Source organism: Choloepus didactylus, chromosome 15 (assembly GCF_015220235.1).
Source record: "Choloepus didactylus isolate mChoDid1 chromosome 15, mChoDid1.pri, whole genome shotgun sequence".
Taxonomy (NCBI): domain Eukaryota; kingdom Metazoa; phylum Chordata; class Mammalia; order Pilosa; family Megalonychidae; genus Choloepus; species Choloepus didactylus.
The window spans coordinates 69,392,722-69,420,471 of NC_051321.1; the positions used below are offsets into that span (position 1 = coordinate 69,392,722).

The 27,750-nt window shown below is 36.9% G+C and overlaps 1 protein-coding gene across 3 annotated transcripts in view; it reads left to right on the plus strand.

Moving 5' to 3' along the window:
* MCU (mitochondrial calcium uniporter) overlaps positions 1 to 27,750 on the plus strand; it is a 215,609-nt gene that overhangs the window by 156,278 nt on the left and 31,581 nt on the right. For all 3 annotated transcript variants that reach the window (XM_037804434.1, XM_037804433.1, XM_037804435.1), the window contains one exon: positions 26,642 to 26,711. In XM_037804434.1, coding sequence (XP_037660362.1) covers positions 26,642 to 26,711 — 70 coding nt within the window. The remainder of the gene's footprint in view (positions 1 to 26,641; positions 26,712 to 27,750) is intronic.

A 27,750-nucleotide genomic window follows, 5' to 3' on the forward strand; every position in this document is an offset into this window, starting at 1 on the left:
CAGTGTCTTTTAAAGGTTACAAAAAAATAAATATATATTTTACTCTAAAAAAAGAGGAATACAACAGGCCATATTGGATTCAATAGGCATGTTATTTATGTTAATTATTTTTCTCCCTCACTTTCTATTTAGAAAAATTTCAAACCTACAGAAAAATTGCAGAAAGAATACAATGTGCAACCTTATGCCTTTCACCTAAATTCATCAATTATTAATATTTTGCCACATTTATTTTATTTCTCTCTATATACATGTGTTTTATTATTATTTCATGATCCATTTGACAGTATCAGACATAATCCTTCATCTCTAAATACTTCAGCCATGTATTTCCTAAGAACAGGAACATTCTCTCTTTTACAAAATATAGAATTTGATTTTACTTTTTTTCTGAATCCTGTCTATTACCTGTTTTATAAGCATTCAGGAAAGAAGGAAGCAGTGAGGGGAATTATTAATAGCAGCCACCCACTTCCTATTCATCTTCAGAAACCCAAGTGTGAAAATGAATTACAGGTTGATGTACAAACCTGAAAATATATAAAGTAATTGATGGACATGATCTCTGTAATATTAAGTAGGGCAATTTCTTGAACTATCACATATAATTGAACCATTTCTCTAAACTACTTTGTAGTGTATGCTCTGTGTTAGGAAAGAATGTATTGATATTTATTTTCATAAATTCATAGACCGATTTCAGAGTTGGAAGGGGCTTACAGTGTATTTTGTGTAACCCTTTCATTTTGCAGATGAGGAGAACTAAGATCCAAGGTCAGGCAACTAAAGATAAGACTAGAACCTAGCTTTTCACACTCTCGATGCAGTGTTCTTTCTGTTATACGTATTACTCCCTGTGAGCGCTATTTGCTTATGTTGTGGTCTTGCTAAATGACCTTGCTCCTAACTAACTGGTATGCCCCTTGGATGAACTATAGCAGTGCTTCTCAAAATTTAATGTGAATTTCCTAGGGATCTTGTTAAAATGCAGATTCTGATCCAGGAAGTCTGAGGTGGGACCTGAGATATTGCCTTTCTAATAAGTTCCCAAGTGATGCTTATGCTGCTAGTTCCTGGACTACATTTGAAGAAGAGGTATCTAGAACAAGCACAGAATTCTCATAGCAGCCAGGCATCAGCAAAGCAGGAAAAAAAAAATGAAAAAAAAAACAACTTTAAAGAACTATGAAGTACCTCAGTTATATCAAGTATAGGGAATAAAATAACTAAAACTTATTTATCCAGCATCCAGCCAAAAGAAAATATTTTGAAAAGTTCTCTGTATTTTCCTAATTTTTATGCCACTTCAAAGAAGGGAGTTTTCTCCCAATACATTAACTTACATTTCCCTAATACTGTTATAATGACAGATCTTGAGATTCCACAGATTTTAATGTTACTCTTAGAAAAGAAATATGAATTCAAATGATGAAAAGAATCATAGCCAAACTGAACTGTGGACCAAAAAGAGCATCCAAACAAAGTTCCCTTTTTACTCTCAATAAAGACATCTTTCAAACCAGCCATGTTTATTCATTTAACAAGTACTTAAGAGTTCCCACTCTGATGGCGTTTACATTCATTCCCCTATATCTTAAACTTTGTGATGCTTTGAATTGCACAAATGATTGTTGAAAGGTGCAAATACTGGGTTTTATGGGACAGTTGAGTCCTTTAAAATTAAACTCAGGCTATTTTATTTTCACTGCATTGGGGGGTGTTTTATTATTTTTAAATAATAATTAGCATTATATTTTGTAGCCATCTCAACACAACGTGAATGCAGCAGCCTAAAATAAAATAGTCATAAAATATAAATATGAAGAAGTTTGCACTCTGAACATATATATTCCAAAATGTTTATGGATATGATAATTCCTTCCTTATTTCTCAGAGTAGTTTAACAGTAAAATAACAAATCAGCACTAATTCTTACCGGGAGAAAACTAGAACACAAAGCAACGTTATAAAGCTTGTCGAAGAGATTAAGGCATAAGGAAGAAGACAAGCTCAATTAAATATTCATTAAGCATCTACTTTCTCCTAGTGTACTTGGGGGCACCGGTATGTAAATTTCATGTGAACTTCGGATTGCTGGGGACCTGGCTCTCAGGGTGGCCATTGTTCCACTAGCCGTGGAAAAAAGGCAGCAGAGGAAACATAAAAATGGTACTCTTCCTCAGAGCTGTGGAGAGTGAAAGGGTTGCATTTGCTGAGCAGGTACTGAGTCAAAAAAGCACAGCTTTGGGGAGCCATGGAAGAAACTCCTGGTGGCCTTCTTCTAGCTGGGAAAGATTGACTTGGGCCACCCTCCTAGAATTTGTCCTCCACACAAAAGGAGCTTAAGGTAGAAAAAGCAGTGTAAGAAACAGTTGAGGCAAGGGGACTGTGGCAAAGACTTACCTGCTTTAAGCCCTGCGGTGAAACACCAAGGAGAGGGAAAAGGTTTGTTTCCTGGGAAGAAGAGGAAGCATTCAAACTCCTGTAAACAGGGGCAATCCTAAGGCCTAACAAGCACAAGCCCTAGGACAAGACATAGGCCCAGAAAAGATAGGGAAGACTTTATACTTTGCATTCACCTTGGACTGACTGTCCTCATAGAATGGCTGAACTCTGAAGAGAGCACCAACCAACACAAAACCAATTTGCAAAGAAGGTGAAAAGTGTTGTTTGCTTGGTTTTGTTAGCTTCTGACAGTCAAGAAAATCTCTGTCATGTCACTAGATGGATACAAATTCCAGAAACAGGCACATCTGGGAATAAATCCTAGTTAACATTAAAAAATTTTTAAATATACAGTGTGCAACTCAAGATAACAAGACAACGAAACAAGCAACAATGGCTGACCCTAATGAAGAAGATAAAAGTAAAAAAAAAAAAAAAAAAAAATCAACAAACAAGACCAGACTATGGACATATCAAAGACTTTAAAAAAGTGATTTTCAATATGCTTAATGAAATGGAAAATACAGAGAAAGAACTAAAGAATATCTGGGAAACAATGAATGAACAGTGTGAGAATCTAAATAAAAAGACAGAAACATTTAAAAAAGAGCCAAACAAAAATACTAGAATTGAAGCCTACAGTAACTGAAAGGAAAATCCCCTGGAGGGTTTCTTTTTTTTTTTTTTTTTCTTTTTTTTTTTATCTTCATTTTATTGAGATATACTCACATACCAGGCAGTCATACAAAACAAATCGTACATTCGATTCTTCACAGTACCATTACGTAGTTGTACATTCATCACCTAAATCAATCTCTGACACCTTCATTAGCACACACACAAAAATAACAAGAATAATAATTAAAGTGAAAAACAGCAATTAAAGTAAAAAACAACACTGGGTACCTTTGTCTGTTTGTTTGTTTGTTTCCTTCCCCTATTTTTCTACTCATCCATCCATAAACTAGACAAAGTGGAATGTGGTCCTTATGGCTTTCCCAATCACATTGGTCACCCCTCATAAGCTACATTTTTATACAATCGTCTCCAAGATTCATGGGTTCTGGGTTGTAGTTTGATAGTTTCAGGTATCCACCACCAGCTACCCCAATTCTTTAGAACCTAAAAAGGGTTGTCTAAATTGTGCATAAGAGTGCCCACCAGAGTGACCTCTCGGCTCTTTTTGGAATCTCTCTGCCACTGAAGCTTATTTCATTTCCTTTCACATCCCCCTTTTGGTCAAGAAGATGTTCTCCGTCCCACGATGCCAGGTATACATTCCTCCCCGGGAGTCATATTCCACATTGCCAGGGAGATTCACTCCCCTGGGTGTCTGATCCCACGTAGGGGGGGAGGGCAGTGATTTCACCTTTCAAGTTGGCTTAGCTAGAGAGAGAGGGCCACATCTGAGCAACAAAGAGGCATTCGGGAGGAGGCTCTTAGGCACAATTATAGGGAGGCCTAGCCTCTCCTTTGCAGCAACCGTCTTCCCAAGGGTAAAACCTATGCTAGAGGGCTCAACCCATCAAACCACCAGTCCCCTATGTCTGTGGTCATGTTAGCAACCATTGAGGTGGGGTAGGCCAATACCCCTGCATTCTCCACAGGCTCCTCAAGGGGGCACTACCTATTTTTTTCCTTTTTTTTTTTCTAACTTCTTTTTCCTTTTTGAATCAACTGTATGGAGAAAAAAAAAAAAAGATACAATAAAAGAACATTTCAAGGAGGCCATAACAAGGGAGTAAGAAAAAGACAACTCACCTAAGATAACTGCTTAACTTCCAACATGTTCCTACTTTACCGCAAGAAAGTTACATAATATAGCAACATTTCTGTGAACTTGTTCCTACTATATCCATCAGAAATTAACAGACCATAGTCATTCCTGGGCATCCCCAGAACGTTAAATAGCATATCTCTTCTTGGATTACTGTTCCCCCTTCCTTAATTGCTCTCTATTGCTAGTTCCCCTACATTCTACATTACAAACCATTTGTTTTACATTTTTCAAAGTTCACATTAGTGGTAGCATATAATATTTCTCTTTTTGTGCCTTGCTTGTTTCACTCAGCATTATGTCTTCAAGGTTCATCCATGTTGTCATACGTTTCACGAGGTCGTTCCTTCTTACTGCCGTGTAGTATTCCATCGTGTGTATATACCACATTTTATTTATCCACTCATCTGTTGAAGGACATTTGGGTTGTTTCCATCTCTTGGCAATTGTGAATAATGCTGCTATGAACATTGGCGTGCAGATATCTGTTTGTGTCACTGCTTTCCGATCTTCCGGGTATGTACCAAGAAGTGCAATCGCTGGATCAAATGGTAACTCTATATCAATAGTTTTCTAAGGAACTGCCAGACTGACTTCCAGAGTGGCTGAACCATTCTACAGTCTCACCAACAATGAATAAGAGTTCCAATTTCTCCACATCCCCTCCAGCATTTGGAGTTTCCTGTTTGTTTAATGGCAGCCACTCTAATAGGTGTTAGATGGTATCTCATTGTGGTTTTAATTTGCGTCTCTCTAATAGCTAGTGAAGCTGAACAATTTTTCATGTGTTTCTTGGCCATTTGTATTTCCTCTTCAGAGAACTGTCTTTTCATATCTTTTGCCCATTTTATAATTGGGCTGTCTGTACTATTGTCATTGAGTTGTAGGATTTCTTTATATATGCAAGATATCAGTCTTTTGTCAGATACATGGTTTCCAAAAATTTTTTCCCATTGAGTTGGCTGCCTCTTTACCTTTTTGAGAAATTCCTTTGAGGTGCAGAAACTTCTAAGCTTGAGGAGTTCCCATTTATCTATTTTCTCTTTTGTTGCTTGTGCTTTGGGTGTAAAGTCTAGGAAGTGGCCGCCTAATACAAGGTCTTGAAGATGTTTTCCTACATTATCTTCTAGGAGTTTTATGGTACTTTCTTTTATATTGAGATCTTTGGTCCATTTTGAGTTAATTTTTGTGTAGGGGGTGAGGTAGGGGTCCTCTTTCATTCTTTTGGATATGGATATCCAACTCTCCCAGCCCCATTTGTTGAAAAGCCCATTATGGCTCAGTTCAGTGACTTTGGGGGCCTTATCAAAGATCAGTCGGCCATAGATCTGAGGGTCTATCTCTGAATTCTCAATTCGATTCCATTGATCTATATGTCTATCTTTGTGCCAGTACCATGCTGTTTTGGCAACTGTGGCTTTATAATAAGCTTCAAAGTCAGGGAGTGTAAGTCCTCCCACTTCGTTTTTCTTTTTTAGGGTGTCTTTAGCAATTCGAGGCATCTTCCCTTTCCAAATAAATTTGATAACTAGCTTTTCCAAGTCTGCAAAGTAGGATGTTGGAATTTTGATTGGGATTGCATTGAATCTGTAGATGAGTTTGGGTAGAATTGACATCTTAATGACGTCTAGTCTTCCTATCCATGAACATGGAATATTTTTCCATCTTTTAAGGTCCCCTTCTATTTCTTTTAGTAGAGTTATGTAGTTTTCTTTGTATAGGTCTTTTACATCTTTGGTTAAGTTTATTCCTAGGTACTTGATTTTTTTAGTTGCTATTGAAAACGGTATGTTTTTCTTGAGTGTCTCTTCAGTTTGTTCATTTCTAGCATATAGAAACATTACTGACTTATGTGCATTAATCTTGTATCCCGCTACTTTTCTAAATTTATTAGCTCTAGTAGCTGTATCGTCGATTTCTGAGGGTTTTCCAGATATAAGATCATATCATCTGCAAACAATGACAGTTTTACTTCTTCTTTTCCAATTTGGATGCCTTTTATTTCTTTGTCTTGCCGGATTGCCCTGGCTAGCACTTCCAGCACAATGTTGAATAACAGTGGTGACAGCGGGCATCCTTGTCTCGTTCCTGATCTTAGAGGGAAGGCTTTCAGTCTCTCACCATTGAGTACTATGCTGGCTGTGGGTTTTTCATATATGCTCTTTATCATGTTGAGGAAGTTTCCTTCAATTCCTACCTTTTGAAGTGTTTTTATCAAAAACGGATGTTGGATTTTGTCAAATGCTTTTTCAGCATCTATCGAGATGATCAATTGATTTTTCTCTTTTGACTTGTTAATGTGTTGTAATACATTGATTGTTTTTCTTATGTTGACCCATCCTTGCATGCCTGGAATGAACCCCACTTGGTCATGGTGTATGATGTTTTTAATGTGTCTCTGGATTCGATTTGCAAGTATTTTGTTGAGGATTTTTGCATATATATTCATTAGGGAGTTTGGCCGGTAGTTTCCCTTTTTTGTAGAATCTTTGCCTGGTTTTGGTATTAGATTGATGTTAGCTTCATAAAATGAGTTAGGTAGTGTTCCATTTTCTTCAATGTTTTGAAAGAGTTTGAGTAAGATTGGTGTCAGTTCTTTCTTGAAAGTTTGGTAGAATTCCCCTGTGAAGCCATCTGGCCCTGGGCATTTATTTGTGGGAAGATTTTTGATGACTGATTGGATCTCTTTGCTTGTGATGGGTTGGTTGAGGTCTTCTATTTCTTCTCTGGTCAGTCTAGGTTGTTCATATGTTTCCAGGAAATTGTCCATTTCCTCTACATTATCCAGTTTGTTGCCATACAGTTGTTCATAGTATCCTCTTACAATTTTTTTAATTTCTTCAGGATCTGCAGTTATGTCACCTTTTTCATTCATTATTTTGTTTATATGGGTCTTCTCTCTTTTTGATTTTGTCAGTCTAGCTAGGGGCTTGTCAATCTTGTTGATCTTCTCAAAGAACCAACTTTTGGTGGTATTTATCCTCTCTATTGTTTTTTTGTTCTCTATGTCATTTATTTCTGCTTTAATCCTTGTTATTTCTTTTCTTGTACTTGGTTTAGGATTGGTTTGCTGTTCATTTTCTAGCTTCTTCAGTTGATCCATTAGTTCTTTGATTTTGGCTCTTTCTTCCTTTTTAATATATGCATTTAGTGCTATAAATTTCCCCCTCAGCACTGCTTTTGCTACATCCCATAGGTTTCGGTATGTTGTGTTCTCATTTTTATTCGTCTCTATATATTTAGCAATTTCTCTTGCTATTTCTTCTTTAACCCACTGATTGTTTAGGAGTGTGTTGTTTAACCTCCAGGTATTTGTGAATTTTCTAAGTCTCTGATGGTTATTGACTTCTAATTGTATTCCATTGTGGTCAGAGAATGTGCTTTGAATAATTTCAATCTTTTTAAATTTATTGAGGCTTGTTTTATGTCCCAGCATATGATCTATTCTGGAGAAAGTTCCATGAGCACTAGAAAAGTATGTGTATCCTGGTGATTTGGGATGTAATGTTCTGTATATGTCTGTTAAATCTAATTCATTTATCAGATTGTTTAGGTTTTCATTTTCCTTATTGGTCCTCTGTCTGGTTGATGTATCTGTAGGAGAGAGTGATGTGTTGAAGTCTCCCACAATTATTGTGGAAACATCAATTGCTTCCTTTAGTTTTGCCAGTGTTTCTCTCATGTATTTTGTGGCACCTTGATTGGGTGCATAGACATTTATGATTGTTATTTCTTCTTGTTGAATTGCCCCTTTTATTAGTATGTAGTGGCCTTCTTTGTCTCTCAAAACATCCCTGCATTTGAAGTCTATTTTATCTGAGATTAATATTGCTACATCTGTTTTCTTTGGGCTGTAGCTTGCATGAAATATTTTTTTCCATCCTTTCACTTTCAATTTCTTTGTGTCCCTGTGTCTAAGATGAGTCTCTTGTATGCAACATATTGATGGTTCTTTTTTTTTTTTTTGATCCATTCTGCGAAACTATATCTTTTAATTGGGAAGTTTAATCCATTTACATTCAACGTTATAACCGTGAAGGCATTTCTTGAATCAGCCATCTTATCCTTTGCTTTATGTTTGTCATATATATTTTTCCCCTCTCTCTATTAATATCCTTTATTGTACCCATAATGAATCTCTTTAGTACTGAACCTTTCTCCAAGTCTATCTGTCCTTTCTTTGTTTCTCTGTCTGTAGGGCTCCCTTTAGTATCTCCAGTAGGGCAGGTCTCTTGTTAGCAAATTCTCTCAGCATTTGTTTGTTAAAAATTTAAGCTCTCCCTCAAATTTGAAGGAGAGTTTTGCTGGATAAAGTCTTCTTGTTTGGAAATTTTTCTCACTCAGAATTTTAAATATATGGTGCCAATGCCTTCTCGCCTCCATGGTGGCTGCTGAGTAGTCACTACTTAGTCTTATGCTGTTTCCTTTGTATGTGGTGAATTGCTTTTCTCTTGCTGCTTTCAGAACTTGCTCCTTCTCTTCTGTGTTTGACAGTTTGATCAGAATATGTCTCGGAGTGGGTTTATTTGTATTTATTCTATTTGGAATTCACTGAGCATTTATGATTTGTGTATTTATGTTGTTTAGAAGATTTGGGAAGTTTTCCCCAGCAATTTCTTTGAATACGCTTCCTAGTCCTTTACCCTTTTCTTCCCCTTCTGGAACACAAATGAGTCTTATATTTGGACGTTTTATATTATCTATCAGATCCCTGAGGTCCGTTTCGATTTTTTCAATTTTTTTCCCCATTCTTTCTTTTATGCTTTCATTTTCCATTCTGTCATCTTCCAGGTCACTGATTCATTGTTCAACTTCCTCTAGTCTTGTACTATGAGTGTCCAGAATCTTTTTAATTTGGTCAACAGTTTCTTTAATTTCCATAAGATCATCTATTTTTTTATTTAGTCTTGCAATGTCTTGTTTATGCTCTCTAGGGTCTTCTTGATATCCTTTGTATCCCGTACTATGGTCTCATTGTTCATCTTTAGTTCTTTGAGTAGCTGCTCTAGGTGCTGTGTCTCTTCCGATCTTTTGATTTGGGTGCTTGGGCTTGGGTTATCCATATCGTCTGGTTTTTTCATATGCTTTATAATTTTCTGTTGTTTTTGGCCTCTTGGCATTTGCTGAACTTGATAGGGTTCTTTTAGGATTTGTAGACCAATTGAAGTCCTTATCTCTAATTTATCAGATCTACAGCTTCGTGGAGTACACTTTCTCTAACTAACCAGCAGGTGGCGTCCACGAGCCACCTGTTCTCCACAAGCCAGTTCTCCCCTGCTTTGCCTTTGTGGTGAGTGGGGGAGTGAGTCTTGTGGGGTCCAATTGGTGTACCAAGCTTGCATGTGTAGTTGGTGTTGCCCTCCCTGTATTTGGGGCGTGTTTCTGGGCAGTCAGGGAGGGGGGGTGGCTCTAACAATCAAATCTCCCTGGTGATCCTGGAGTTTTAAAGCTGCTGCAATAGTCTAATCCTTCAGTTCAGTCCTGCCACAGTTTGTCTCTGCCACTGACCCACAAGACTTTGGTATTGGCGTATGGCTCCTGAGACTTGCAAGTGGGTCCCTCTTCCAGGCCGTGCACCCCCTGGTCCTCTGTTGAGGGATGACTGTGCTATGTCACAGGTGAATGCCATCCCCCCAGGGCAGTTCTGGGCTGCTGGGCTGTGCAGGGAGGCTCCCAGTCTGCTGAAATGATGGTTGAATGGGGCTTTGTTAATTCACACTGCTCCACCTTCCCAACTCTGGAACAATCAGCTGAGGTTGCAGGGAAGGCTAATGTCCACGTCCAGTTTTGTGGAGTGTGCCTGTTATTTGAAGCACTTCTGTCACACTGGGTTGTGTGGGGCAGCTCTGGGCTATGGGGCTGGCAATGGGCAGGAGTGTTTCCTGTCCACCAGGATGATGGCTGTGAGCAGACATCCCCCTTTTCTTGGGAAGTTGTGGTGTTTAGTGAATTTTCCCAGCCACTGGATTATTGCCTTTTGTCTCATAGCTCTCTTAGTTCTGCTCTTGTCTTGACCTGCCCAAATTGGAAGTCTTTGAAGCTTTCTGTATTGGGCTTCTTAGAGTAATTGTTTTAGAAAAAGAAAAAAGGATTTTTTTTTTTTTAAAAAAAGGGCCCTCCTCACAGATCTAATGGGTTATTGAAATGTTAAGAGACAAAGCAATTAGGGCCATTAAGGGAAAGTTCCACAGGGCAGAGAAATCAGCTTTTCTTCGGGATTTGCATATGAGCCTCAGGGCCTGAGCTCTGCCCTTCCCCTTTCTATGTTCACCAGAACTCCAAAAATCCTCTGCTTTTATTTTGGAGCTTTTCATGCTGTTTTTTTCTATGTCTCCTCTCTGCTGGGCTGGCTGCTCTCAGATTCTCTGGTGTCTGGTCTCAGTCTATCTATGGTTGGAGTTTGGATCAGTAGAATTAGTTTCCGATAAGGGCTGCCACTGCAGTTCTCCCTTCTCCTTCCCGGAGCTGACAGCCCCTCCTTCCACGGGACTGAGCCTGGCAGGGAGGGGTACGGGTCCGCTGGCCGCAAAAACTTACAGATTTCGCTGATCTCAGCAGTTCCACATTTTCATGAGTGTTGTATGAAGTATGCCCAAAGTCAGATTTCTCTGTGGTGTCCAGTCCACGCAGTTCCTGGCTTTCTACCTACTTTCCTGGAGGAATAACTAAAACATACAGCTCACCAGTCCGCCATCTTGCCCCATCCTCCCCCTGGAGGGTTTCAACAGCAGATTGGTACTGGCAGAAGAAAGAATCAGTGAACCTGAAGACAAGAAAATTGAAATGAGTCAGGTCTAAGGAGCAGAAAGAAAAAAGAAACATTAAAAGCAAAAAGAGACCTATGAGACATCATCAAGCTTATCAATATAAGCATTATGGGAGTCCCAGAAGGAGAAGAAAGAGAGTAATGAACAGAAGAATTATTCAAAGAAATAATGATAGAAAACTTCCAAAACTTAGCAAAAGACATGAATACACACATCCAAGAATCCCAGAGAACACTAAACAGGATAAACTTGAAGAGAAGTATGCCCCATCACATACTAATCAAACTGTCGAATGCCAAGGAGCAGGAGAGGGTTCTGAAAGCTGGAAGAGAAAAGCAATATTTCATGTACAAGGGAGTCCAAATAAGATTTAGTGCCATTTTCTCATCAGAAGGTACTGATGAGAGGCAAGAAGGTACTAGGTTGAAATACTTAAAGTGCTGAGAGAAAACAGTTCCCAAATGAGAATTTTATATACAGTGAGACTTTCTTTCAAAAACGAGGAAGAGAATAAGACCCGAGATGAACAAAAGCTGAGGGAATTCATGACCACTGGATCTACCCTGTAAACAATGCTAAAGGGAGTTCTTCAGACTGAAAGGAAAGGACATTAGCAGTGGTTCAAAGAGGCATAAAGAAATAAAGACCACCAGTAAAGGTAACCATATGAGTAATTATAAATGCCAATACTATTGTATTCTATTTTATGGTATATAACTCCACTTCTTTTTTCCTACAGATGCTAAAATGCAAATGCATAAAAGTAATGATAAATCTGGTTTTGGACAAATACTGTACAAAGGTAGAATTTGTAGCAAGTAGTTTTTTTATTTTATTTTGAAATAAATTCAGACTTACAGAAACAGTTGCAAAAACAATACTAACCCCATACACAGAACTCCAGCATACTCCGATCCCCCTCCCCCGATACCCCAATCCACCAACCTTAACATCCTGTCACACCACCATTTCTTTCTCTCCCTCCCTCTCTCCCTCCCTCCCTCCCTCCCTGTCTATCATCCATCATCTATTGCTCTGTCCTCTGAACATATGAGAGCAAGCTGCACACATCTGTGAACAAACAATATAATTCACATATATCTTTCCCATGAATAAGAACATTCTTTTATGCAGTCCCATTCAGCGCAGCTAAGAAGTTCAAGAAATTCAGCATTGATACAAAGCTTACATTCTATATTTCCTTTTTTTTTTCTTATGTCCCATCTGTGTCCCTTTGAGCCTCCTCTCCTCCATCCTCAGATCCCATCCGGGATCATCCTTAGCATTAAATTGACATCTATTTAGACTTTTTTTTTTTTCAATTGTGGAAACATACATACAGCCTAAATCTTCCCATTCCAACCCCTCCCTAGCATTCCATTAGTGGGATTAATCACATTTAGCATGTTGTAATGCTATCACCTTCCCACCATCCATTACTAGAAATTTCCCTTCATCCCAAACAGAAACCCTACACTCATTTCTTAACTCCCCATTGCCCCTTCCCCCACTTCTTGGAACCCATTCTCTACTATTCATCTCTATGGTCATATTCTCTGATACTTTCTCTGTGTTTACTGTGGGGCTTAAATTTAACCTCTTAAATCTATAACAATCTTGTTTTTCTTTGATACCAACTTAACTTCAGTAGGACACATAAACTACGTTCCTATACTCCTCCATTCCCCTGCCTTTATGTAGTTCTTGTCAAAAATTACATATTTTACATTGAGTCCAAAACCACTGATTTATCATTACTGTTTATCTATTTTAGATCCTGTAGGAAGTAAATAGTGGAGTTACAAATCAAAAATACAGTAGTGTTGATATTTAGATTTACCATGTGATCTTTACTGGAAATCTGTATTTCTTCATGTAGTTTCAGTCATTTGTTTAGTGTTCCTTCCTTTCAGCCTGCTCAGCTCCCTTTAACATTTCTTACAGGACTGATCTACTGGTGATGAAGTCCCTCAGCTTTTGATTATCCGGGAATGTTTTCATCTCCCCTTCATTTTTACCCTCCAGGTGTTTGTGAATTCTCCAAGTCTCTGATGGTTATTGATTTCTATTTGTATTCCATTGTGGTCAGAGAATGTGCTTTGAATAAATTCAGTTTTGTTTTTTGTTTTTTTTTTTAATTTATTGAGGCTTGTTTTATGTCCTAGCAGACGGTCCATTCTGGAGAAAGATCCGTGATCACTAGAGAAGAATGTGTGTCCCAGTGACCTGGGATGTAATGTTCCATATATGTCTGTTAAAATTCTCTGTATCTCTCTCTCCTTTCTTTGTTTCTCTGTCAGCAGGGCTCCCTTTAGTATCTGAAGTAGGGCAGGTCTTTCATTAGCAAAATCTCTCAGCATTTTTTTGTCTGTGAAAAATTTGAGCTCTCCCTCAAATTTGGAGGAGAGTGTTGCTGGTTAAAGTATTGTTGGTTGGAAATTTTTCTCAGAATTTTAAATATGTCATGCCACTGCCTTCTCGCCTCCATGGTGGCTGCTGAGTAGTCACTACTTAGTCTTATGTTGTTTCCTTTGTATGTGGTGAATTGCTTTTCTCTTCCTGCTTTCAGAACTTGCTCCTTCTCTTCAGTATTTGACAGTCTGATCAGAATATGCCTTGGAGTGGATTTATTTGGATTTATTCTATTTGGAGTTCACTGGGCATTTATGCTTTGTATTTATATTGTGTAGAAGGTTTGGGAAGTTTTCCCCAACAATTTCTTTAAATACTCTTTCTAAACCTTTATCCTTCTCTTCCCTTTCTGGGACATGAATGATTCTTAACTTTGGACGTTTTATTTTATCTGTCGTATCCCTGAGATCCGTTTCAATTTTTTCGACTTTTTTCCCCATTGTTTCTTTTGTTCTTTCACTTTCCGTTCTGTGGTCCTCGAGGAAGCTGAGTCATTGTTAATTTCCTCTAATCTTGTGTTGTGAGTATTCAGGGTCTTTTTAATTTGGCCAACAGTTTCTTTTATTTCCATAAGATCTTCTATTTTTTAATTTAATCTTGCAATTTCTTCTTTATGCTCTTCTAGGGTGTTCTTTATGTCCTTTATATCCTGTGCCATGCTCTTCTTCATGTCTTTTATATCCTGTGCCATGCTCTTGTTGTCTGTCTTTAGTTCTTTGATTAATTGCGCCAAGTACTATGTCTCTTCTGATCTTTTGATTTGGGTGTTTGGGTTTGGGTTCTCCATATCATCTGGTTTTATCGTATGCTTTAAGATTTTCTGTTGTTTTTGGCCTCTTGCCATTTGCTTTACTTGATCTCTATTTTGTCAGCACTACAGCTTGGTGGCGTACAATTTCTCTAACTAACCAGCACATGGCGTCTGTGAGTCACCTATTCCCCTCAAGTCAGTTCTTTCCAACTTTGACTTTGTGGTGTGTGGCGATCTGATTCTTGTGGGGTTCAATTGGTGCACTAAATTTGATTGTGTAGTTGGTGCTGTCCACCCTGAATGTGGGGCGTGTGTCTGGGTGGTTACGGAGGCAGGGCAGCTTAAATAATCAAACCTCCCAGGTATTCCTGGAGATTTAAGGCTGTTGCAAGAGCCTAAGCCTTCATTTCAATCTTGCCACAAATTGTCTCTGCCACCTACCCACAAGTCCTTGGTATTGGCGTAGGGTCCCTGGGATTTCTGAGCGGGTCCCCCTTCTCAGCTGTGCTCTTCCAGCACCTCTGCTGAGGGAAGACTGTACCACGTCACAAGTGTACGCCGGCCCTCCAGGGAAGCCCTGGGCCGCCAGGCCGTGCAGGGGCGTTCCCAGCCTGCTGTAAAGATGGTTGAATGGGACGTGTTAATTTCCACCTTTTTGCACAGCTCTGCCTTCCCAGCTCCAGGACAGTTAGCTGTGGGTGTACTAAAGGCCACCGTCCATGCCAGATATTGTGGCGTATGCGCGGTGCTGCAGGAAAGACTCCCTGTCACACTGGGTTTCTTGGCGCGGCTCTGGGCTGTGGGTCCGGCCCCGGGCAGGAATGTCCCCAGCCCACCGGGGAGATGGCTGCAAGGGGCGCGGTTTCTTTCTCCTTTTCATTCCCCTCTGCTCCCCTGGCCCCAAGACAGTCAGCAGCGGGTGTGGGAAGGGCTATCCTCCATGCCAGACACCGAGGTGTTGGCCCAGCCCACTCCTGCCGTGCTTCACTGTGTGGTTCTCCCTGTCGTATCTGTAGCCACTCCCGGGTTTGTTTTTTTTTTTGTCCTTTTTTAAAAGAACTAGTCCGTCTCCAAACGCCAACCCACCGTTTCCCCACACCGCAGCGCGGCTGCCAGACTTTCAGCCGGCTCACTCACTCATTTCAGAATGCAGACTTCCAGTTTCACCAAATGCATGGTCCCTGTGGATTTAGCAGATCTTGTCTGGCTGGTGCATCGCTGGAACTGGTGTTCTGGGTCACTTTCTGGTTTTTATCTAGTATTTTTCACAGAGGTGTTTTTTTGCCATGTCTCACCTAGCGGCCGTCTTAGGTTCTCCCTGTAGCAAGTATTTTAAAAAGGTGGGAGGATGGAGGGGTATAGGAACTATTTACATGTATGCTATTGAAGTCAAGTTGGCATCAAATAAGATATGATTGTTATATATTTATGATGTTAAATTTTAACCCCATGGTAACCACAAAGAAAATGCATGAAAATTATATGCAGAAATAAATGAGAAGGGATTTGATAGGGTACAATACAAAAAATCAAATAAATGCAAAAGTAGGCATTAATGGAAGAATTGAGGGACAGAAAAGTTATAAGACTTGCAAAGACTAAATAGCAAAATGACAGAAGAAAGACCTAAATTATCAGTAATGACTTTAAGTTCAAATAGATTAAACTCTCCAGTCAAAAGGCAGAGACTGTCAGGCTGTATAAAAAAAGAATGATCCAACTATATGTTGTTTACGAGGGATTCACCTGAAATTTAAAGACATAAGTAGGTTGACTGAAAATATGGAAAAAATATACCATGAAAGTAGTAACCAAAAGAGTTGGGATAGCTACACTAATATCAGATAAAATCAACTTGAAGTAAAAAACTGTTACAAGGGACAAAAACGGTCATTATAAACTGATAAAGAGGTCAGTTCAACAAGTAGACATAACAATTATAAATATAAATGTACCTAACAGCAGAGCCCCAAATATAGGAAGCAAATACTGACAGGTTTCAAGGGAAAAATAGGCAGTTGTACATTAATTGTAGGAGGCTTTAACACACCACTTTAAATAATGGATAGATCGTCTAGACAGACAATCAATATGAAAATAGAAGACTTGAACAATACTCTAAACCAACTAGATCAAACAGAAATATATAGAACTCTTCACTCAACAGAAAACACATTCTTCTCCAGTGCACAGGGATCATTCTCTGTTACAGACCATATTTTAGGTTACAAAATAAGTTTCAATAAATTCAAAATTATTGGAATCATACAGTGTATCTTCTCCACCCACAACAGAAAGGAGCTAGAAATCAAAAGAGGGGGAAAGGGAAAACTATCAAATATATGGAAATTAAACAATGTACTCTTAAACAACCAATAGGTTAAAGAAGAAAACAGAAGCAAAATTAGGAACTATCTTAAGGTGAATGAAAATGAAAACCCAACATATCGAAACCATGGGATACAGCAAAGGCAGTTGCTGAGAGGGAAATTTATAGCTCTAATGTTTATTTCTTCTAAAGTGGAAGAATTAGAAAAAGATGGAAAACTAAACTCAAAGCAAGAGAAAGGAAAGAAATAACGAAGATTAGAGCAGAGATAAGTGAAATAGATCTTTAAAAAAAAATAGAATCAACAAAACCAAAAGTTGTTTCTTTGAAAAAATCAATAAAACTGACAAACCTTTAGCTAGACTGACAAAGAAAAAAAGAGAGAGGATACAAATGACTAAAGTTAAATATGAAAAGGGGAATGTTACTACTGACCCACTGAAATAAAAAGGACTATAAGAGGATAGTATGAATATAGTATGAATAACTGTATACCAACAGATTAGATAACACATTCTTAGAAACACACAAACTGCTTACACTGACTTGAGAAGAAATAGAAGACATCAACAAACCAGTGATAGGTAAAGAGATGGAATCAGTAATCAAAAACCTCCCAACACAAAAAAGCCCAGGACCAGGTGGTTTCACAGGTGTGTTTTATCAAACAGTCCAAGAAGAATTAAACCAATCTTGCTCAGATATTTCCAAAACATTGAAGAGGAGGGAACACACCCTAATTTATTCTAGAAGGCCAACATCACCCTCATAGAAAAGCCAGGTAAAGATACCACAAGAAAAGAAAATTGCAGACAAATGTTCTTTAAGAATATGTATGCAAAAATCCAACAGCACATTGAAAGAATTATATACCATGACCAAGTGCTATTTATCCTGGGTATGCAAGAGTGATTCAACAGTAATACACCACATTAACAGAATGAAGGGGGATAAAAAACCACATGATCATCTCAATTGATGTAGAAAAAGCATTTTACAAAATCCAACACCCCTTCTTGATAAGCACGTAGAAAACTAGGAATCAAAGGAAACTTCCTCAACATGAAAAATTTGAAAAATCCACAGCTAACATCCTACTTAACAGTGAAAGACTGAAAGCTTTCCCTCTAAGAACAAGACATTGATGCCCACTGTCACCACTGTTATTCAAGATTGTACTGAAAGTTCTAGCCAGAGCAATTAGGCAAGAAAAAGTAATGAGGAATCCAAATTGGAAAGGAAGAAATAAAACTTTCTCTATTGCAGATGACATGATCCTAACTACAGAAAATCCTGAAAAGTACAAAATAAAGTTATTAGAGCTAATAAACAAATTCAACAGAATGGCAGGATACAAGATCAACACTTAAAGACAGTAGTATTTCTATACACTAGTAGTAAAAATCTGAAGAGGAAATCAAGAAAATAACTCCATTTGCAATAGCAGCTAAAAGAATCAAATGGCTAGGAATAAATTTAACCAAGTTTGTAAAGGACTTGTATACAGAGAAACACAAAACATCACTAGAAGAAATCGTAGAAGACCTAAATAAATGGAAAGACATTCCATGTTTGTAGATTAGAAGACTAAATATTAAGGTGTGACTTCTACCCAAAGTGACTTACAGATTCAACACGATCCCATTCAAAATTCCAACACCCTTTGCAGAAATGGAAAAGCCAATCATCAAATTCATATGGAAGGGTAAGGAGCTCTGAATAGAAAAGCTGTCTTGAAAAAGAATGAAGTTGGAAGATTTTCACAGCTCCCAATCTTAACACTTATTAAAAAGCCACAGTAATCAAAACAGCATGTACTGGCACAAGGAAAGGCAAACCAGTTGATTTGAATTGAGAGTTCAGAAATCAACCCTCACATTTATTGCCAGCTTACTTTTACAGGGGGGCAGAGACCACTCAATTGGGGCAGAACAGTCTCTTCAACAAGTGGTGCTGGGAAAACTGGATCCCCATATGCAAAAGAATGAAGGTGGACCCCTATATCACCCCATATAAAAAAATCAACTCAAAATGGATCTAAGACCTAAATACAAGAGCCAGAACTGTAATACTCCTATCAGAAAACAGGAAAGCATCTTCAGGGCCTTGTGTTAGACCATGGTTTCTAAAAGAAAGAATAAATAAATGGGACCTCATCCATCTTAAAGACTGTGGTCATCACAGGGTTTCATCATGAAAGTAAAACAACAGCCTACACAGTGGAGGAAAATATTTGGAAACCACAGATCCAAAAAGGATTTGATATCTGGAATATATAAAGAAATCCTTCGACTCAACAACAGAAAGACAAACAACCCAGTTAAAAAACGGACAACACACTTGAATAGCCATTTTCTCCAAAGATAAAAATGGCCGTAAAGCACATGAAAAGATACTCAACACCATTAGCCATTAAGAAAATGCAAATCAAAACCACAATGAGATACCATTTCACACCCACTAGAATGGCTACTATTTTAAAAGTGGAATATTACAAGTGTTGGAGAGGTGTGGAGAAATTGGAGCAGTCATTTATTGCTGGTTGGAATGTAAAATGGTGCAGCCACTGTGGAATACAGTTTGGCAGTTCCTCAGAAAGTTAAGTATAGAATTACCATATGACCCTGCAATCCCACTTCTAGGTATATGCCCAAAAGAATTGAAAGCGGGGACTCGAGCAGATATTTGCATACCAGTCTTCCTAGCAGCATGATTCATAATTGACAAAGATGAAGGTAACTCAACTGCCCATTAACTGATGGTGGATAAACACAATATGGAATGTATGACACAATGGGATTTTATTCAGCCGTGAAAAGGAATGAAGGTCTGATACAAGCGACAACATAGATGAATCTTGAAGGTATCATGTTGAGTAAAATAAAACAGACAATGAAGGACAAATATTGCGTTATCTCACTGATATGAAGTAATTAGAATAAGCAAACTTATGGAGTCAGAATTTTGAATATAGGTTACCAGGGGATGGGGTAGGGGTAGAGAATAGGGAGTTAATGTTCAAAATTTACAGTTTGTATTTGAGATGATGAAAAGTTTTGGTACTGGATGGTGGTAATGGTAGCACAACATTGTGAGTAATTATCAGCACTGAATTATATATTTGAATGTGGTTAAAGGGGAAATTTTAGGTTGTATTTATGTTACTAGAATAAAAATTTTTTAAAAACATCCATGGAACTATATAACACAAAAAGTGACCCCTAAGTTATACCACAAACTATAAATAGTACAATTATAAAAATGTACTTTCATTGATTGTATCAAATGTACCACACCAATGCAAGGTAATAATAGGGTGGGATAAAAGGGAACCCTGTATTTTATGCATGATTTTTTTGTAAACCCACAACTTCTCTAATGAAAAAAATTTGAAATGTATATTTTAACTCACAAAATATAAGTATTCCCTTCATTTAAACTGAATCAGAAACTTTGTTTACTTGGTGAATTATTGAAAGAATAAAATATGCCTCATATTTGGTCTAACACTTTTAATGTTTTTTTATATTGCTATCTGAAGAGATTCTCTTTTAAAATCTCAAGTTTCCACCTCATATTATTAGGTGTTTATGTTGTATAATATTTCTTTGTTTAGGAATAATTGTGGCTTTTGGAAAGCCACAGTAAGAGTTGATGAAATTTTTTGCAGTATGAATTGATCCCTTAAGGAGATTGAAAGTTTGTTTTGAGCAGTTTGTATTTCTGAAATCTTAAATTTTGATACAACTTCAGTCATTCAGATGTTGCACATTCATTTTGTCGCTTATCCTTAAATCTAATCAGGCTTGTGAAGTAGTTTTTGTTTTTTTTGTTGTTATTTTTATTGTTTTTAACTTCACAAATGTGGAAACTAAGACTTAGTTGTTGAAACTCAAGATGGTAAGTTGTAGAATTTTGCTCAAATCTTCTAACTCACATGTTTTCCAACCCCTGAATGAGATCTCCAGGGTTTGAAGCCACAGTGCTTATTTTAGTATTTCAGTAGATTAGAAGTAGTGAGAATTATTGCTGATATTATACTTCAACAATTTTATTATACTAAGTATATGGGAAAAAACTGATTCCAAATTGTAGAAGCTCTTATAAGTATATCTTGCTTTAGGCCAATTGAAAGAGTTTATTTACACTGCTAATCCTAGTAAGTTCATAAACACTGGATTCTGGAGATGGGTATGCAGAATTGTTGAAAATGGGTACTCTGGTGTTAAAGAAACTTTTGGAGCATGTGCTAAAAAGATCCATTTTTTAAGCATTCCGTGTTATACCAAGGCAAATGTAACAAGGGGATATAATTCAACATATCTAAATTTGTGGCATGGCAAGCTTCTTTATAACAAAATTTTTGCCATGGACAAATATATAAATATTATAATTCCATTTAAAGCTCTTTGATATATAGTTAATATAGCATAGTTTGATATAGTTAAATTAGTATGGTTTGGTATACTTAATACAGTATACTTGGTATACTTTAATATAGTTAATAGGTATTTCCTAATGAAATTAGCCAAGAGTTTCTTATATAAAGGGAACTCGATTTATAAGGAATTAGCTTTTGCTTTTTAATTCTTTTTCACTTCTCTTCTCTCCTTTCCTTCCTTCCTTCCTCTCTCCCTCTCTCCCTCCCTCTACTGTCTAATTGGCTATGAATATTTTGGAGGTATTGACAGACTATTTAGATTTGACAGTCTTCCCAAAGTGCTGGCAGGAGTTACTGCTGAGTTTGCTCTTCTGCATGATGAAAGGTGAATATATGGAAAATTGCATAATTTATGATATATAGTAAAGGATTGCAAAGTAAGTTTTGACTTGAATTTAATACTTTCCTCTGAGGGCATGAAATGTCTTTTTATAATCCTGATTTTGATTTTCAATTGACTTGAATCTTACAACTTTGGGAAATAAAGTTACAGTATTTTGTAGTCTAACTCTAAACTGATACTACTAACATTTTTCTTCTCCTGGGATTAAGATTAAAAGGAAATGTTTGTCATACCAAGGCAAACATTATACTTTCCTTTACTTTAACTATAAACCCCTGCTTTTCCTAGAGGTTCTCAAGTTATTTAATTGTGGACTCCCTTGTAACAAGGTATAAATTTGCATTTTCTTCTCTAGAGGCAGAGGTGACAACAATTACCTTGTTCATTTGGAATTAATATTGGCTAGATGCTGACCTACCCTCTCTCTGATGATTTCTCAACATCCTGAGTATTTATTTTCTTAGCTTTAATCTTGGTCTCTGCCTGTGAAATTTAAATTTGTGAATAATACATATCATTTGCCTGAATATATTTTTTTGTTTATTGTAACTTCTTGACATATTTTTTTAAATTGTCAGTGATAGTCAAGTATTTATTAAAAGTTTACTCTTTTCTTGTGACATAGTAAGATTACAAAATTTAAACACCAAATATAGTCAGTCTTGAGGAGTCATGGAATACAGTTTAGAATAACAATGCCTTTCTGATCCTGAGCACTTACATTCCCCTATATGTTTTTTGTTTTGCTTAGTTTTTATTTGTTTTCATTGTTTTTATTGCCATGTTTCAAGGAAAAAAGGCAAGAGCAGAATCATTTTTGTTTCTGTTGGCTTTATTAGTCTAAAAGTTACTAGAAGATTTAAAGAAAGAAAAGAACTGTATGTGTGTTTATAAGTACCTAATAATATTTTGTTTTGTTAGTGGCATTAGAGAAGTGGTCTGGGTAGGACTTTGGGGATTATCCCAAAACTATGGAGTCAGTGTTCTACAGCAAGGTTCGGCAAATGTTTGCTTTAAGGGTCAGATAATAAATATTTTAGGCTTTGCAGGCCATGAGGTCTCTGTCACAACTGCCCACCTCTCTTGCAACTTCTTTATTCTGCCCTTGTAGTGCAAAAAGCAACCATAGGTAGTAAGTAAATGAGTGGGCTTGGCTGTATTCCAATAAAACTTTGTTTATAAAATCAAGCCACCAGCCTGTTGACCCCTGTTGTGTAGCATCTAATTAATAAATATTTTTCACAAGCAGCCATGCATTGGTGCAGTTCTCTGCCCCACAAAAACATGCTTTAAAATTCTTGAGGATAATTTGTAAAATAATAGAGGACAGGGGACTTCCTGTTTTAAAGTGTCCCACTGGGTGCATACTGAACTATTTTCAGGTGAAATGATACAATGGTTGGAACTTCCTTTAACATACTCTGGAGTGGGGGCGAAACTCATTGGATACAGATGAACCAAGTTTGACAAAAATTTTCTAAATAATGAGGAGTGAGTACATGAGAGTTCAGTGAGCAAGAAAAGTGGTAGCAGATGAAATCAGAGAGACAATAGGGTATCAGATAATGTTGGGCCTTAACGGTCCTTAAAAGAACTTCAACTTTTATTCTAAAATAACGTAAAACAAAAAAAGTGAGCATTCCATATTATCAGAAGGAATACATGCATAACCAAAACAAAACAAGCACAGACCATTTAGTAAACTATTTTTAAGAAGAAAGGGTGGCAATTAAAGTATAAAATTTGATGACTAAGAGAAGTCTAAACATTTGAGTTATATCAATAAATGTAATAGGCTAAACTTCCCTATTAAAAGTAAAAGATTCTCAGATTAGATCACAAAGGAAACTATTTAGAGTCATTCCTGAAACAAAGGAATTCAGAAATGGCAACAAAATTAAAGAACAGGCAGACATAATAGACATATGCCAAAAAAAAACGCAGGGGTGATCATCTTAATATTGAACAATGCTTAGTACAAAAAGCATTACATGAGTGAAAAATGATATACAAGACCTGCCTCAAGAAAACTTTAAGATGCTTCTAAGGGACACAAATAAAGACTTAAATGAATGGAAAGGCTTACCAGGTTCTTGGACAAGAAGATTCAAAATTGTATAAACTTCAATTTCCCCCATCTTAATATGGAGTTAATATGGTCTCAACTTCAAAACAAAACAAACACAAAACTAGCTAACATTTACTGAGCACTTACTCTGTGCCAGACACTGTTCTAAATGCTTTGTGGGTGTTACTATTACTCTTTGCCCATTTTTCAGTGAAGAAACCAAGGCACAAAGAGGTTAAGGAATTTTCCCAAGGTTGCAAGTAGAGTAAATGACTGAACCAGAATCAGAATTTAGACAGGTTGATTACATTCTGTTTTTAACCACTACACTATACTACTTTTTGAACTTAATAGGTCTTTTTAATTGTAGAAATATATAAACAGTCTATGAAGTTCATATGGAGAAATAAATAAGCAAGAATAGCCAGGAAAATTCTTCAGGAAGAGTAATAAGGGGAAACTAACTTTATCAGACAGTAAAATATACTGTAGACTATTAAAATAATGTGGTTATTAGGGCATGAACAAACAGATCATTAGACAGAATAGAATTGCAGAGATAGATCCAAACACATGTAAGTATTTAGAAAATTATAAAGGCATCATTTCAAATAAGTGAAGAAAAGAAGGGTTATTCAATACATGGATATTGAGACAGTTTGGTGGTCATTAGAGAAAAATTAGTTGGATTTCTCCTCACCTTTGACTAAAATTCCTAATGTAGCAGGATATAAATCTGAAAAATTAAGCTAAAATCAGCAGCCATGGGAGAATTTTATAATATTCTCAAAGTAGGAGGAGACTCAGATATATAATACAGGCCCCTCAAACCACAAAAAATGGTAAGTTTGACTGTAAAACATGAAAACTGTGTGCATACAAAAACACCATTAACAAAGTTTTAAAAAAGAAAAAAATTTACAACCTATTTTGTTGACAAAGGGCTAATTTTCTTAATATTTAAAGAACCTCTACAAAACAATATTAAAAGACCAAAAACCCAATTGGAAAAAATGGCAAAGAATGCTTACTTCATAAAAAAGCAAATGCAACTAACTCTAGACATAAAACTATGTGTATTCTCAGTCTTAATACACACTGGCAAAATCAGAATATTCGATAACATTGTTTAGGAGGGTCAGGGAACCAGGCACTCATATAGTGAATGACAGTATATTCAGTGGCCATTTGAATTGGTTTTACCTCTATGGAAAGCAGTTTGGCAATAGGTCTCAAAATCTGAAGTGCACATACCTTTGGCCTAGCACTTGCCTTGAAGATATCCTGCTGACATCTGTGCACACATGCAAGAACATTCACTCTCTAGCATCATGTATAATAATAAAAGATTATCTATCAATAGGTGATTGTAAAGATGTACCATAGAATCTGTTTATCCAGTCAGTGTATCTTGGAGTATAAGCATATGTTGGGGTTCTCTGTATGTGGTTTGTATTGCTTTTATAAATGTCTTTCCTGTAAGTATGAAAGTATTTCCAAATAAAAAGTTTTTAAAAGTTAAAAAAAAAAAAAATCTGTTTATCCAATGTAATTCCATTCAGCCACTATAAACAATGAGTTAAATTAAAAAAAAAAAAAGATGCATAACGGGACTGAAGCATGCTACCATTTGTGTTTTTAAAGATCTGCACACATACACGCTATACATGCATTACACTGTCTCAGGAAGGATACCCAAATATAACCATGGTTACCTCTGGGAAGAACTGAGTAGCTGGGCCTTAGAAATTGGAGGAAGACCAATGTTAAGTATAAAAGACTAATTTTTTACTTTTTTTTTGTACTTTTAAATTTTATAGCAAATGCTTGTTTAATCTATTTAAAAGAAATAAAATAACTTAAACATTTAAAATAAAATCACTTTGCTGAAGATACCTAAGTGTCCCAGTCCCTAGTTCTATAGTTGAGCAAACTGAAACCTATAAAGGGCAATACTGAAGCTGTGTGTTTTCTGTGGAAGATGACCATAGCAGCATCGAGGCCTGGATTCTAATCCTGATTCTAACTAGTATGTCACCTTTAGTAAGTCATTTTCCCTCTTTGGTTCTCAGTTTTCTCATTTGTAGATTAAGGGATAGGATTTGCAGCCGTCTTCCCATTATTTCATGAAGCCCAAGGATTCTTTGGATCTTCTTAAGGAGCTCTAGCAGAGAATTGGAATTCTAAGGCTTCCCACTATATCCATCTTTAATCAGAGCATCCCTGGATTTCTGAGTAAGATTGTTTAACTAAATGTTTTGTGGCTTAAAAATATGTCTGAAAATCACAGCCCATAGTAGTCTGTGTATATTAACTGAGAGATTCTCAACGACGGCATCAAGCACATTAGTGTGTCATGACCAATTTTAAATGATACATTTATGTTTTTATAAATGTCAGCCTTACTCACAGTCCTGCATGTCCTGTGATTAGAAGGAGGTAGGGATTACTAATATTCACATGAAGGATGAAAGTCTGTGTTGTGTCATAGTTGTGATAAGGCATGTGACGTCAGGGCATCCTAAATGATTTTTCTTTAGGCTGATGAATTGGAATAAGACGACAGGCTCATTGGTTTAATGCCTTCCTTTCTTCCTCCTACTTTGATCCTTTTTGGGGGGATGGGAAAATAAAAGCTACAAAGGAATGAATTAAACATTTGGCAAGTAAAAAATATATTCAATGTTCTCAACATTCTGAAAACTAAGTTTAATTATGAGAACCTCAATTTCAAACCTGACTCCACGTTACTTTATTCTTGAGGAAGCAGCCAGCCGTGTGAGTGATTTCCTTCAAACACTCAGGGTAACGTTGTGATTGGAGACTCAAGGAGTGAGGTTCCCCATCCAAAATTAACAAAAGGGAGAGTGAACTGACCAAATGTCTTTACCCGATAACAGTGGAATTTGGGATATAGCTACTTAATAACTGTCTTATACCTGGTAAAAGAAAGGAAAGAAATGCTGTTATAAAAGCTAAACAAGAAGAAGCAGCAAAAAAGTTTAGACTCTGTAGCATTTAAAACCAATATTAAGTATTTTAAAAAGTAGTTGGAAAAACTACACTATAATTCTGTTTAGTATAACATTTGTATATGTGTGTGTGTGTGCATATGTAAATGTGCTTTTATATCATCTTGAAAACACACCTAAGACTTTGCAAGACTTCTTTCATCTGTATTTTTAAACTTTTCTTCAAAGAATATGCATTACTTAACTAATCAGAAAGCTATTATTTATTATATGCACATGCATATGTATATATTGTTTATTATTCTGTCCTGACGGATGTATCTTTTTGAATTTTAGGTGCATCAGAGGCTCTCTTCGTGGCAGAATTTGGGAGTTGTTTATTGCAGTACTGTTGTGCCCTCTGATGGTGAGTTTTAGCAAACCCGTTTTTTATGTCTAGTGCTCTTTATTCTTTAGCCCAGTGTTTCTACTCTCTAACCAACATATAAATTTATAAACCATACCCTTTTACTTAAGGTGGGCTTGGGAGTCAGAGAGAGAAGGAAGAACTAAAGAAGAGAAATACAAGTTGGGTGGGGATTAAGTATACACTAGTGAATTTAGAGGAGAAACCAGAGAGAAAAACTAACAGACCCACCAAGTCTTCTAGGTCATGGAATGTTATGCTGTAGTCTTTTCATTTATGTTTTAGAACTGGGGACATAGTTAATGTGAAGATCACAGAAGCACCATGTTTGGTATTTCCTAACCATTAAGTCTCCACATATAGATAATGTCCAAACACTCCAGCCCTTTGGCAGCATCAGAGCTGGGACGGAAACAATTCAAAGCCTAGGACCTCCTACTCTAGTTGTCTTTTTCTTCCCTTATGTTCAGGGCTGTAATATTCTTCTTTAATATGGGAAGGGATGAACAGATGCTTGGGGATTACATGCAGCCTAGAGAGGAATGTCCTAGGAGAAAGCCATTTTGAAACTAGGATAGATTTAAATGTCCACCATGCTCCAAACTGACAACAGGATCTAAGGTTCGGTTGTTTTTCAATAGGACGTAGACTTGTTTACAACTCTCTTTTTCATTTCTCTTACCCAGTATTACACATTAACAGTTTAGATTGCTTGGCTTAGGTTTGGCTTAAATATATTTCCTCTGTATAAAGTTTACTTTCATAGAGCTCTAGTTGCAACCTTATAAACATTAATTCATTGGCATAGCAGCCATGGGAATAGCAGCCTGAAAATTCATAAGGACTCCTAAAACTGAAGAAACTCTAAATGATGAATCATGAAAGGCCAAGAATCTCCCATATTTAATCAGTACAGATATTTACCGAGTTATCTGAACCCCTTCCCCAAGCAGTTTAGTTATGTAGAGAGTATATTCATTTATACTAAATCCTCTAACCTTGGAGAAAATGTCCATTTGTGGTTGCTGATTTGTAGGAT